This window comes from Cnephaeus nilssonii, assembly GCF_951640355.1.
Source record: "Cnephaeus nilssonii genome assembly, chromosome: 20".
In the NCBI taxonomy this organism is placed as follows: Eukaryota; Metazoa; Chordata; class Mammalia; order Chiroptera; family Vespertilionidae; genus Cnephaeus; species Cnephaeus nilssonii.
The window spans coordinates 44,231,438-44,245,478 of record NC_137091.1 but is presented as its reverse complement, the minus strand read 5'-3'; the positions used below and the strand labels follow the sequence as shown (position 1 = coordinate 44,245,478).

Genomic DNA, 14,041 nt, shown 5'->3' with positions numbered 1-14,041 from the left:
TTCCTGCCCGGTTTCCTCTTGCCTTTTCCTGTCCCCCACCCAGTGCTGGGAGCTGGGGCAGAGGAAAGGCTGAACGGGAGCCGTGGGGTCGGGAACAGACCCAGGCCTACGGAGCCAGGGCCCCTCGGGGTGCTGCTGGGACCCGAAGCAGGGTAAGAGCCCGGGACCCAGGAGTCCAGATCCCTCCTCCCTCAGATCCAGGACTCAGTCCTCAGCCACTTCCCGTCCCACACCCAGGAGTCCAGGCTCCCTTCCCGTTCCTCCGCCCAGACTCAGGAGTCTGGGCCCCCCAGCCCCCTCCAGGTTCTGACCCAAGTCCAGGCCCCCCTTCCAGCCCATTCCCCACGGACTCAAAGCCTCAGGAGCTGGGGCCTTGCCCACCCTCCCGCAGGGCCATGCTATCTGGTGAGCGGAAGGAGGGCGGGAGCCCCCGCTTCGGGAAGCTGCATCTCCCAGTGGGCCTTTGGATCAATTATCCCAGGAAGCAGCTGGCCAAGCTGGGGCGGCGCTGGCCCAGCGCAGCCTCTGTCAAGTGAGTGCCCTCCTCCCCGGAACTCCTGCCCCTGCCCCTGCCCCGTCGGCCTCCTGCCGGTCCTTGTCGATGACCCAGTCCCTGCACTAGGCAGTGCCAGGGCCTCTGAATGGGCTGGGGTGGGAAGGACACAGTAAGCCACAGCGATCCAGGGCCCGGGTGGGGCAGTGCTGGGCGTGGACACAGGGTGGGGACCCAGAAGGAGATGGGTTGGATTCCCTTCTTTCCCTGATCACCTTTTGAGATCCCCGTCGGTGGGACTCGCCTACTTATTTATTTATTTCATCTCTTTCCTTGTCTCCGGCTTCTGCCCACCTCTCATCTCCATACGCCCTACGCTTCTCCCCTTTCTGTCCCTCTCTGTCCCGTCTCGATGGGTCTCTGTCACTCCGTCTCTGGGTCTCTGTCCCCTCCCCACCCCCCAATCTGGGTCTTTGCCCACCTCCCTCCTTCTCTCACTCCCGCGTCTCTGCGTGTCTCTCTCCCCCGCATCTCCGCTCCTCGGCGGGCTCCCAGGTCTTCCTCTTCAGACACGGGGAGCCGCAGCAGCGAGCCGCTGCCCCCGCCGCCGCCGCACGTGGAGCTGCGGCGAGTGGGCGCGGTGAAGGCGGCCGGGGGAGCCTCGGGGAGTCGCGCCAAGCGCATCTCCCAGCTCTTCCGGGGCTCGGGGACCGGGGTCGCGGGATCAGGCGTTGCGGGAGGTCCCGGGACCCCGGGGAGCGCGCAGCGCTGGGCCAGCGAGAAGAAGCTGCCCGACTTGGCGGCGGGCGTGGCCCCCGAGCCCCCCCTGGCCAACCGCGCCACTGCGCCCCCGGGGGTCCTCAAGATCTTCGGCGCCGGGCTGGCGTCGGGCGCTAACTACAAGAGTGTGCTGGCCACGGCGCGCTCCACGGCCCGCGAGCTGGTGGCCGAGGCGCTGGAGCGCTATGGGCTGGCCGGCAGCCCCGGCGGCGGCCCCGGCGAGAGCAGCTGCGTGGACGCCTTCGCGCTGTGCGACGCGCTGGGCCGGCCCGCGGCGGGCGGCCTGGGGAACGGCGAGTGGCGCGCGGAGCACCTGCGCGTGCTGGGCGACGCGGAGCGCCCGCTGCTGGTGCAGGAGCTGTGGCGGGCGCGGCCGGGCTGGGCGCGGCGTTTCGAGCTACGTGGCCGCGAGGAAGCTCGCCGCCTGGAGCAGGAGGCTTACGGGGCTTCCGACGGCGAAGGTGAGGCGGCCCGCGGGGCCTTGGGGGCGGGGCCTTGGGGGCGGGGCCTGCGGACAGGGGCTGGAGCTGACCCAGGGGCGGGGCCATGGGGAGGGATGGGCCGGGCTTGGGGGCGGGGCCTGCGGACCGGGGCAGGAGCTGACCCGGGGGCGGGGCCAGGCGGAGGGATGGGCCGGGCTTGGGGGCGGGGCCAGGGCAAGGCTGGCCTGCAGGGCTGGAAGCGAAGCCCCTGGAAAGGGACTGGATGGGACCTATAGCACGGGGTCAAGCGGAGGAAAGGTTGGGTTCGGACCCGGGTCAGCCAGAGGTGCTAGGCCAGAGCCCTGGGGATAAGTGCAGCGTGCATGGGCGGGGCCTCTGGTGCTGGGGGCCTGAAGCAGGGTTGGCTTCCAAGTCTGAGCGCTGGGGCTTGAGGGTGGAGACCAGGGAAGATGGGGCCTGGAGCTGGAGGTGGTGCCTTTGGTGAAGTGGCCAGTGTGGGGCAGAGCCTGGCAGGGGTGGGGCCAGGCTCACAGGGCTAAGGGGCTGCTCACGGTGTCCTGTCACCTCTTTTCTGTTTCCGAGTCCCCTTTTGGGAGACAGAGTGATGTGACAGTGAAGCTCAGAGGCTTTGAACTCAAGCTGAGATTCCAGCCAGTCCTTAGCCAGTTAAAGTCAGCAAAGTGCTAGAAGATTCAACGAGATAGTGTATAGAGTTTTAGCCCAGTGCTTGGCGCATTAGTTGCTTAATAGGGAATGACAATTATAACTATCATTGTCTTTTTAAAAAATATATATTTTATTGATTTTTTACAGAGAGGAAGGGAGAGGAATAGAGAGTTAGAAACATTGATGGGAGAGAAACATGGATCAGCTGCCTCCTGCACACCTCCCACTGGGGATGTGCCCGCAACCAAGGTACATGCCCTTGACCGGAATCGAACCTGGGACCTTTCAGTCCGCAGGCCGATGCTCTATTCACTGAGCAAAACCGGTTAGGGCTATCATTGTCTTTTTAAAAAATATGTGTTTAGCCCTAGCCAGTTTGGCTTCAGTGGACAGAGCGTCAGCCTGTGGACTGAAGGGTCCCGGGTTCGATTCCGGTCAAGGGCACTTATCTTAGTTGTAGGCTCCTCCCCTGGTCTGGCTGGTGCAGGAGGAAACCAGTCAATGTGTTCCTCTCACATTGTTATGTTCCCCTGTCTTTCCCTTTCTCTTCCACTCTCCCTAAAACTAAATGAAAAACCATCCTCGGGTGAGGATTTAAAAAAAATGTTTTTATTGATTTTTAGAGAGAGAGAGGAAGGGAGAGGGATAGAGAGATAGGAACACCAATGAGAGAGGAACATCATGGCTGCCTCCTGCATGCCCCCTACTAGGGATCGAGCCTGCAACCTGGCATGTGCCTTGACTGGGAATCGAACCGGTGACTTCTTGGTTCCTGAGTTGATGCTCAACCACTGAGCCACACCAGCTGGGCCATCATTGTCTTTTTTCTTTTCTTTTTCTTTCTTTTTTAAGTATTCTTCAAAAAGCATTCATTGGGCACCTACTCTGGGCCACACATTATTTAGGACCCTGGGAGAATACAATGGGGACATTGACCGGTGAAGTTCCCACCCTCCTAGATTGTACAGCCTAGTGAGAAACACATCAGCTCACTGGTTCACCTCATCCACGAGGCGCCCACTGTATGCCAGGCTGTGCTGGGCCCAGACCAAGCCCAACGTGCCCAGGGGTGCCATTCTCTGCTTCAACTCGGAATGTCAGGGACGGGTGTTCTGTTCCCATGGGGCAGGGTCTGCTCTGTTCACGGCAAAGTCCCTAGTGGCCAGAACAGAGCCCAGCACATACTAGAGGCTCAAAATGTATTAGTTGAAAGAATGAATGCATTTCTGAGGTGAAAACTTAAAGATGGGGGTGGGTAGGAGTCAGGCGGAAAAAATACATTCCAGGCACAGGGGACAGTTTAGGCAGCACCTAGACGTGGGAAGCAGCCCCATCTCTCCGGAGCCAACTCTTTGTCTCTCGATAACCGCCCCATTTCTGAGTGGGTCTCTCCGGGTCGTTCTCCAGTTTCAGTCTTCTTGCTCTTCATCTCTCTCCGCAGGCACCGGCCCCGCCTTGTGGAGGCCACAGAAGAACCGCTCCCGGGCAGCGTCCGGTGGGGCGGCCCTGGCCAGCCCTGGCCCCGGGTCGGGGTCAGGGACCCCGGCTGGGTCGGGCAAGGAGCGCTCGGAAAATCTTTCTCTGCGGCGAAGCGTGTCCGAGCTCAGCCTGCAGGGCCGGCGGCGGCGGCAGCAGGAGCGCCGGCAGCAGGCGCTCAGCATGGCTCCGGGGGCAGCCGACGCCCAGATCGTACCCACCGACCCCAGCGACTTCGACCAGCTGACCCAGTGCCTCATCCAGGCCCCCAGCAACCGGCCCTACTTCCTGCTGCTCCAGGGCTACCAGGATGCCCAGGTAAGCGCAGCCGCTCTCACCCAGAGAACCCTATGCCCCACCCTTAGGCTACAGGGCGACAGAACTACAACCCCCAGAATCCCCTGGGTTACCGCCTGCTGGAAGGTGTGGCCCCAGCGAGGTGGGAGATGTTGTAGGAGAGGATAGCGGGAGTGGAGGAGGATAGATGGCTGAGAAAGATACCCGGACAAGTGGGGAACAGCTCCCTTCATTCGAAGTTGGGGAAAGCACTTGTCTTTCCCACGGGAGGACGGAAGAGCCTGTTGGGGAAAGATCTTTGTAAAACTGCCTTGAGGGGGAGAAATGGCAGAGTCTGTCTGCTGGGTGAGCCTGTATTTCCAGGAGAGGAGCGGACGAATCCTTTTTTAAAGGGTGGCTTACACCGGAATGATTTAAAAAATATACATTTTATTGATTTTGTACAGAGAAGAAGGGAGAGGGAGAGAAACATCAACCAGCTGCCTCCTGCTCCCCCCCCCCAACCCCCCACTCCCCACCCCCCACCCCACTGGGGATGTGCCTGCAACCAAGGTACACGCCCCCAACCGGAATTGAACCCAGGACCTTTCAGTCCGCAGGCCCACGCTCTTTCCACTGAGCCAAACGGGTTAGGGCTACACTGGGATGATTTGACCATTATTGACGGGGGCAGGTGGTACTGATCTTTCTATTTGACACATGTGGGTGGCAGTAGACTTGTTTGAGTGTCAAGGAGCAGAGAGGGAGGAAGGGCTAGCAGTTGGGAGTTGGTGGGAAGTTATTTCAGTGCTAGAACTGTAATGTGTTAGTGGAAATACTCATATTTCTGTGTGATGATTGGGAGAATCACCCTTATAGGGTCTGCCTTTGGGCAGCCGAGCTCAACAGGTGCGGTTGGGATCAATGGGAGAGCCCGCTGTAGGTGGTGGAGCTGACGAACAGTCCTGTTTTCACTGTCAGAGGGAGATCCAACGGGCTCCCAGCTTAGCTGCGTATGTGGGTGAGAGTTTAAGACTATCCAGAGAAGAGCTTGCACAGAACAGAGGTCATTCCTTTGTTGACCAACAGGATGGGGCAAGTTCATTGTAGGAAGGGGTTTGCATATATTACAACAGCTCATTCCTCCAGATGAGGTTGGAGAAAAAAAGAGTTTATTTTGGGAATGTGGTCCAATTGGAAGGATCTATTTGGGGAGTGTGGGACAGTCTTCTATGGGAAGAGGGGGAGACATCGGAAACATCCATTCTTTTGGGTGAAGTTCATGAGAAATTCCTTTGTGAGAAAGAGGCTTTATGAGAAGTGTCCATTCCTTGGGAAAAGGAGTGAGAGGTGAGTTTACTATAGAAAGGAATTTATTTGCGCTCCTCTGTTCATGGTGGCTGTAATCTGAGAGTTCGCTGTGTCTGGGAAGAAAGCATCCATTTTGATTTCAGAGAGGGAGATAGAAACCTCAATGATGAGAGAGAGTCATTGATTGGCTACCTCCTGTACGGCCCCTACTGGGGATTGAGCCCGCAACCTGGGCATGTGCCCTTGACCGGAATCGAACCTGAGACCCTTCAGTCTGCAGGCCAATGCTCTATCCACTGAGCCAAACCAGCTAGGGCCAGATATTTTGGATCATTCCCTTCCTTTGACAGGGATGGAAAATGGGAGCGTCTACCTTCAGAAAGAGGTCAGGCTGGAAAGGTCCGTTTTTCTAGAGGCAGGTGAGCAAATCCATTGCAGGAAGGGGTTTCTTTGGCAAAGTCCACCCGCTGGGTAAAGGTAATGGGAGAGCTCAGTGTAGGACAAGGATCTAGGAATAGAAGAATGACTGTCCTCTCAGACATGCCTGGAGAACAGAAGGGTCTAATGTCAGAAGCAGGTCAGACGGAGCTCTTCCGTTTTTATGGGATGGAGATGGGAGAGTCATTTCGAGGAAGGGGCCTTCTGCAACGCACCGCTTCCTTTGGTGGGGCCCTCCATGAAAAGGGGGTCCTTGAAAACATCTGTTAATAAGGTGGGGTTCCTAGAAGTGCCCCTCCATGGAGATGTCCTTTTTCGGGTTGGGAATGTTGAGGGCATCCACCGATGGGAGAGCAGCTTTGGAAACATCCATCATGGGAGAGGGGGTAATAGGTGCGTTCATTGTACGATTCTGTCTCCTCGGAAGCCAGTCCATCATAGGGTGGGGGAAAAGGAGAGTCCATTGTAGAAAGGGGGGTCTCCTTGGAAGTGTCCATTCATGGGGTGGAGATAATGGAAGAAATCTTTGCTCAAGGGGGGAGTCTCTTTAAAGGTACACATTCCTTGCTTTAGGAATATTGAAAGAAACTATATTTAGAAGGGGGTATGTCTTTGGAAGCCTCCATCATGGGGGTGGAATGATGGGTAAGTGGGGCCAGGGCTAGGGAAATGGGAATGCTCCTTGGAGAAAGGCTTCCTTGGAAAGGGCCATTCTTTGGGGGGGGGGGGGGGTAATGGAATCGTCCATTTTAGTAATGGGGGCACACTGTCCTTGGAAGTACCCATTCTTTGGGCTGGATCGTTTGGAAAGAGTCCATTCAGAGGAGGTGAGACGATGGGAGAATCTACTGGAGAAAGATCTGGGAATCACCCATTTTTTGAGGGAGGGGAATGGTAGAGCCCATGTCAAGAAGGGGTTTCCTGCCCCTCCTGTGTGGCTCAGTGGTTGAGTGTCCACCTATGAATTGGAAGGTCAAGGTTAGATTCCCGGTCAGGGCACATGCCCCGTTTTTTGTGCTCGGTCCCCAGTGGGGGTGTGTGCAGGAGGCAGCCAATCAATGATTCTCTCTCATCATTGTTGTTTCTCTCTCTCGCCCTCTCCCTTTCTCTCTGAAAAAAAGACTTGGAAGTATAGGTCTTCAGGCTGGATGTTATGGGACAATCCAGCATGGGAAGTGCCTTTGAAGGGTCCACTCCGGGGGTGGGGTGGTTGGTGAGTCCTTTGGGATCCCGGGAGATCTCCTTGGAAGTGTTCCTGTGAGGGAGTTGACGGGAGAGGCAATGATAAAGGGGTCTCTTTGGAAGCACCCATTCACCCGGGGCCTGTGTCCTTAGTGCATCTTCGCCTTCCCTGCAGGACTTCGTGGTCTATGTGATGACGCGGGTGCAGCACGTGTTCGGCCGGGGCGGGAACTCCTCGGCCCGCGGTGGGTCCCCGGCCCCGTATGTGGACACCTTCCTCAACGCCCCCGACATCCTGCCGCGCCACTGCACAGTGCGCGCCGACCCCGAGTCCCCGGCCACGGTGCGCCCGTCCCGGGGAGCCCCGGTCACGCACAACGGCTGCCTCCTACTGCGGGAGGCCGAGCTGCACCCCGGCGACCTGCTGGGGCTGGGCGAGCACTTCCTGTTCATGTACAAGGACCCCCGCGTCGGGGGCTCGGGGCCCGCGCGGCCGCCGTGGCTGCCCGCGCGCCCCGGGGTCCCGCCTCCGGGCCCGGGCTGGGCCTTCTCCTGCCGCCTGTGTGGCCGCGGGCTGCAGGAGCGCGGCGAGGCGCTGGCCGCCTACCTGGACGGCCGCGAGCCCGTGCTGCGCTTCCGGCCGCGCGAGGAAGAGGCGCTGCTGGGGGAGATCGTGCGCACCGCGGCCGCGGGCGCCGGGGACCTGCCGCCGCTCGGGCCCGCCACGCTGCTGGCGCTGTGCGTGCAGCACTCGGCCCGGGAGCTGGAGCTGGGCCACCTGCCGCGCCTGCTGGGCCGCCTGGCCCGTCTGATCAAGGAGTCTGTCTGGGTGAGCGACCAAACCACTGCCGGGCTCCGTTTACGCCCCAGGTCCTGTGTCCAGCCTCCGCTGGCCACCTTGCACCCCAGTTTTGTCGTTGGGCGGGGAGAAACTACATCTCCCGTGGTGCCTCAGGAGGGGCTGGGGCTATGAAGCGAGGGGTCCGATGGGAGGGATGCTGGGAGTTGTGGTTTCATCCGCTGTGCAGTACCTACCTTTGCAGCTGTGGGATGAATGAAGAAACCATTCTGGGAGACGGAGATGTGGGGAGGGAGGAAGAGAACTCATTGTATGAAAAATTGGGAGAGATCATTGTGGGAAGTGAGGCAGGAAGCTCACTGGGTCTGAAGTAGTGCGTGAGGCCATTCCTAGAGGCGAGGGAGAACAAACCTGGGAATGCCAGGGAGAAGCAATGAAGGGGTTGCACTCTAGAAAGCTTGGGCCTGTTAGAAGATTTCGGAAGTTTCTTGGGGATAAGAAGAAACTGTTAGAAAAGTGGACCTGGGGGAGAGAGACCGCTCGTAATCATAGAGGTGTGTGTTTTAAAAGACGAGGAGAGACCATTCCGAAGCTTGAGTCCATTTGAAAAGCGCGGAGAGTCTCGGTCTAAAAGGTGCTTCTAGAAAAATCTGGGTATTAACCCTGGGCCTGTCTCCCTGATCCCTCTCACTTTGACTCTAACCTTTCTGTTCCACAGGAAAAGATTAAGGAAATTGGAGACCGCCAGCCAGAGAAGTAAGAGAAATTCTGGGAGAAGCAACTAGAGCAGTGGTTCTCAACCTTCCTAATGCCACGACCCTTTCAAACAGCTCCTCATGTTGTGGTGACCCCCAACCATAACATTATTTTCGTTGCTATTTCATAACTGTAATTTTGCTACTGTTATGAATCGTAATGCAAATATCTGATATGCAGGATGTCTTAAGCGACCCCTGTGAAAAGGGTCGTTTGACCCCCAAAGGGGTCTTGACCCACAGGTTGAGAACCGCTGAACTAGAGGGATGTGGGGGTTGGGGTTTGAGTCAGTTCTGCTCACTCCATGCATGTCATAGCCCAAGTTTCTGCTCTTCCTGCTTCTACTCAACTATTCCAGCTGTGAGATGGGGGTTAGATTCAATCCACAATGAGATGCAGATCTCGGGGTTTGGACACTATGGTGGGGTTGGGCAAGGATCACAGGTCCCATCCTCCTTCCGCAGCCACCCTGAGGGGGTCCCCGAGGAGCCCTTGACGCCCGAGGCTGTGTCCGTGGAGCTGCGGCCACTCATGCTGTGGATGGCCAACACCACAGAGCTGCTGAGCTTTGTGCAGGAGAAGGTGCTGGAGATGGAGAAGGAGGCTGACCAGGAGGGTGAGCTCGGACCCAGACCCCAGCCGAAATTCCCAGCCCACTGCCATTCCCTGGACCTGGGGGCCCGGGCTCCTCTCTGCCAGCCTCTGGTTCTCCCTCTCACCCCCACGCCTATCCCCAGACCCACAGCTCTGCAACGACTTGGAATTATGTGATGAGGCCATGGCCCTCCTGGATGAAGTCATCATGTGTACCTTCCAGCAGTCTGTCTACTACCTCACCAAGGTTGGCCTTGACCTTTGCTTCCTGTTGGCATAACATAACTTCCCATTAGCTACATCACATCGCTCTGATGTCACTTCCGATTTGCCCTCCCAAGATTTCCTGCTTCTCTGACATCGCTTCCCGTTTTGTTATTCTGACATCACTCCCTGTTTGAGCCTACGTCACGTCCTGCCTTCTGGCCTCTCTTCCTGTCTCTGCACCCATCCCCTCTCGACAGTCTAGTCTCCCTACCTGGACATATCACTTTCCCAAGCTCCCTTTTCCTGAGTCAATTCTTCAGTCACTGATAGGTCGATAGATGGATCTATAGGCATATAGATATAGATTAAATAGTGTTAGCTACTGTCATTTAAACGAAAGGTCCTCTTTAACCAGCCCTCACTTCCTACTTCCTGTGTTTGCTGACCTCACTTTCTGTAACTGAATTCACTCCCTGTTCTGAGTCACAGACCTTTTTCTCCCTGGAGTGCCCATCCTACAGGACCTGTTTGCTGCCCCAGTTCCTCGCCACCACCCTTGACCTTCATTTTGCTTCTTGGAATTCTCAGGGTTTCTGGCGGATGGCGGACTTGATTCCCTACCTGTAAAATGAAAGGGGACCTTTGGGGCAGATAGTCTATGTTCCTTGGGGAGCCTTGATTGGTGAACCCCTTTCCTCCTGCAGGCTTCACTTCCTGTACATCCCTGCCAAGTGTGGTTTGACTTTTTCTGGCTCTGACTTTATTTCCTGTCCTTGGCCTGATCTCACTTTCCACTGGCTCACTGCCAACCCACTCCCACTTCCTGACTCTCCATTCTTTTTCTTTCCTTCAGGAATTCTGGACAAATTCTTCTTTGACTAAAGGGGCCTCTATGCTCAGTATCCTTTGTCCTCTTGAGTTGTCTCTGTTGAGAATGAAAGTCCCTTAAGGCACCAGAGGTGGTCTGTAAATGCCCAAGAAACGTCTGCAAAGCCTTTCTTAAGACCTGAGGTGCCCCAGGCCTGATGCATGCTAGACACCCAACTGGAAAGTAGGAATTGACTCATGGAGATCTTTAGGGTGTTAAGGCAAAATGGACTACAATTCCCAGAAACCTTTGGTGGAGCTCCCCAGTATCTTCACATGCTGCTACCCTGACACTTCTGGGAGTTGTAGTCTGATCTTGTTTGCATCTCTGTATCTCCCCAGACTCTGTATTCAACGCTGCCAGCTCTCCTGGATAGTAACCCTTTCACAGCGGGGGCGGAGCTTCCCGGCCCTGGCGCAGAGCTGGAGGCCATGCCTCCGGGTTTGAGACCCACCCTGGGCGTGTTCCAGGCAGCTCTGGAACTGACCAGCCAGTGCGAGCTGCACCCCGACCTTGTGTCTCAGACTTTCGGCTACTTGTTCTTCTTCTCCAACGCGTCCCTTCTCAACTCACTGATGGAACGAGGTGAGCGTCAGACGGGGAAGGGCGAGGAGGCAGAGACAGGAGTCCCTGAGATCCAGGCCAAGTCAGGCCCATCACAGGCTAAGGCCTGGCTCTTAGGCACTCTGGACAACAAGCTCCAGGCCCCACGCTGAAGGACGGGAAGGGCCTGGGAGGCAGGGTCTATGTACCCATTGCTGCTCATACCCTTCCCCCACAGGTCAAGGCAGACCTTTCTATCAGTGGTCTCGAGCTGTCCAAATCCGGACCAACCTGGACCTTGTCTTGGACTGGCTGCAGGGGGCCGGACTGGGAGACATTGCCATGGAGTTCTTCCGGAAACTCTCCTTGGCTGTGAACTTGCTCTGTGTGCCTCGCACCTCCCTGCTCAAGGTGATTCCTGACCCCTGGCCCCTGGCTCTTTAGCCATGCTCCGTATTCAGCTTCCCCTTGGTCTTCCCTGGGTCTCCATGTTATTCCCAGTCCCAGCTCAGACACGATGGGTGATGCATGGGCAGCTCGAAGGAAATATCCAACAAGTGTCCAAACTGGGCTGCATCTGAATCTCAGTGCGGACTGACTAATAGTTTCCAGGACCCCCACCCTCAGACACACTGACTCAGGTAGTCGGGTATGAGACCAAGGAATGGGATAGTTAAAACACTCATTGGCCCTAACCGTCTTGGCTCAGTGGATAGAGCTTATGCCTGCAGACTGAGGGGTCCCAGATTCGATTCCAGTTAAGGGCATGTACCTTGGTTGCAGGCTCAATCCCCAGTAGGGGTTGTGCAGGAGGCAGCTGATCGATGTTTCTAACTCTCTATCTCTCTTCCTTCCTCTCTGTAAAAATCAATAAAATATATTAAAACAACAACAACACTCATTGAACATAAAACTGTATGCCAGGCACTGTTTAGCACTTCTGGTTGAATGCTAGGCCCCATGAAGTAGGTTACTAATTGACTTTTTTTTTCTCAGACAAGGAAACGGAGAATTAGGTAGGCTAGGCCACTTGACTTCATTTATTTATTTTTATTTGTCAAACCTGTACAGAGCATTTAATAAGCACCAGGCAGTGTTCTAAGTACTTTAGAATCTTGCCATACTGAATCATTATAACAACCCTAGTAGTAGTTCCTAATCTCCCCCGATTTACAGATGAGGAGATCAAGGCTCAGTGACTTGCCAGAAGGTAATAAGTCACCAAACTGGAGTTTCTGACCCCAGGCAATCTGGGTCCAGCCTCTGGTTTTGACCACACTGAAGATTCCGATGCCAGCTAGGTTAGGTGTAGAGATTTTCAAACAGACACAAAAAGTAGCCACAGTGGAATAATGAATCCCCAGGTACACATCAATACTATGAAGAAATGGCTAAGTTCGTTTCTTCTCTGTCCCTGCCTACTCCTATCTTCATTTATTCTGCAGCAAATCACTTAAAAAATGTTTTTGTTAATTTCTAGAGAGGAAGGGAGAGGGTGAGAGAGAGAAACATCGATGTGAGAGAGACGCATTAATAGGTTGCCTTCTCTATACATCCTGACTGGGGATTGAACCCAGAACCTGGGCATATGCCCTGACCATGAACTCTTGGTTCATGGGTCGATGCTCAACTACTGAGCAACACCAGCTGAGCAGCAAATCACATTTTTTAAAAAAGCTGAGAGCACACCCTTCCCGACCATCACTTCAGTGACAACCAGGCTTCACAGTGTCCCCAAGACATTGCACCTCCATGCAGAGACACCAGTACCTCCCACTACATCCAGCCCCTTTATGGAGGGCTCTCTATTTAGGATTTCTCAGCTGCTCCACAATGACCACAGACTTCTCACCTCATCTTCCCGCCAGGCTTCATGGAGCAGTCTACGAACTGACCACCCCACGCTGACCCCTGCTCAGCTCCACCATCTGCTCAGCCACTACCAGCTGGGTCCTGGCCGCGGGCCCCCACCTGCTTGGGAGCCCCTCCCTGCAGACCGGGATGCTGTGGACACAGGCGAGGAGAAATGGGGACAGGCACTGGGGCTATCGGCTTTCTTCTGTCCTTGGGACCTAGGAATCCATAGCCCCAGCCCCTTCCTCCTTCTTACTCAGGATTTGGACCCCTAGTCCTCTCCTCCTCCAGTACCTAAGTGCTGGACCTCAATCCCCTTCTCCCCAGGATACAGGACTTCAAGCCCCCAGCTCCCTCTTTTTTTCCTAGGGGTTCAGACCCCCAGCTTCTTTCCCCTACAAACTGCCCTCCCCGTCATCCAGGAGTCCCGGCTCCAGGCCCTCCACTCGAAGGAATCCGTAAAACTACGTTCCAGCCCTTCCTCCCTCGTGGACCCAAGAACCCAACTACATCGCCCGTTTCCCAGGCTACGGTGGCCTTTTATAGTGTGGACTACAACTCCCATGATGCTTGGGAGTCGCGTTGGAGTGGACCCCGCTCTAAGAGTTGCTGGGGGTTTTAAGTTTTCCTTTCTTCGGACGTGACACAGCCTAGCCTCTCTCTGACACTGCTGCCTAACGCCCATTTTCATAACTTAACTCTGCGTTTTCGGTCTCACAGGGGACATCTTCGAAAGCTTCTCCTCCCATCCTCCCCTCATCCTGCCCTTGGGCAGCTCGCGCCTGCGCCTCACCGGGCCGGTGACGGACGACGCCTTGCACCGTGAACTGCGCAGACTCCGCCGCCTCCTCTGGGATCTTGAGCAGCAGGAACTGCCGGCCAATCACCGCCACGGACCTCCTGTGGCCACGCCTCCTTGAAAACCAATAGCAAACGAGCGCGCGAGCCTTGAAAATTCTTGGATTACTACTCATTGGAGCCCTCCTGAGCTCAGAACTTTCTGGGAGTTGTAGTTCTTTCCCCGCTTGGAATGCTGGGAGTTTGAGTTTTTGGGTCGTAGAGGATGGGACGGTGGGTAGATGGGTTTGGGATTTGAGTGCCAGGAGCAATAAAGGTATCTGTGGTATAAAGGTATTGACAACGTCTCACTTGTTAAGACCCGGAAACGTTAGTGATGATTTTCTGCGGAATATAGCACTCGGGCCCTTGCCTGGGGCACTGGGCTCTTGCCCACTCCGAGGAGGTATTTATAACCACGGCCTCAGCTTGCCCTCTTGCACGTAATCCAACCCGGGAGCACGGGGGCCTCCCACGAATCTCGGGACAGAGCTTGTAAGCTTGCTCTGCCAAATATC

General features: G+C 55.9%; 1 protein-coding gene across 1 annotated transcript; it reads left to right on the top strand.

Moving 5' to 3' along the window:
- Positions 1 to 30: 30 nt before the first annotated feature.
- RASIP1 (Ras interacting protein 1) lies at positions 31 to 13,787 on the top strand. Its single transcript, XM_079800574.1, has 12 exons — positions 31 to 152; positions 392 to 532; positions 1,049 to 1,734; positions 3,824 to 4,176; positions 7,241 to 7,894; positions 8,583 to 8,620; positions 9,085 to 9,236; positions 9,358 to 9,461; positions 10,631 to 10,874; positions 11,071 to 11,243; positions 12,701 to 12,848; positions 13,407 to 13,787. Exons 2-12 carry the CDS (start codon positions 396 to 398, stop codon positions 13,604 to 13,606), a joined length of 2,889 nt encoding a protein of 962 aa, XP_079656700.1. The 5' UTR covers positions 31 to 152; positions 392 to 395; the 3' UTR covers positions 13,607 to 13,787.
- The last annotated feature ends 254 nt before the right edge of the window (positions 13,788 to 14,041 follow it).

Coding starts and splice junctions, on each gene's coding strand:
- RASIP1 (XM_079800574.1), top strand. CDS start 396: ATGCTATCTGGTGAGCGGAAGGAGGGCGGGAGCCCCCGCTTCGGGAAG. Junction 1,735..3,823: donor CGGGGCTTCCGACGGCGAAG/GTGAGGCGGCCC, acceptor CTCTCTCCGCAG/GCACCGGCCCCGCCTTGTGG. Junction 9,237..9,357: donor GAAGGAGGCTGACCAGGAGG/GTGAGCTCGGAC, acceptor GCCTATCCCCAG/ACCCACAGCTCTGCAACGAC.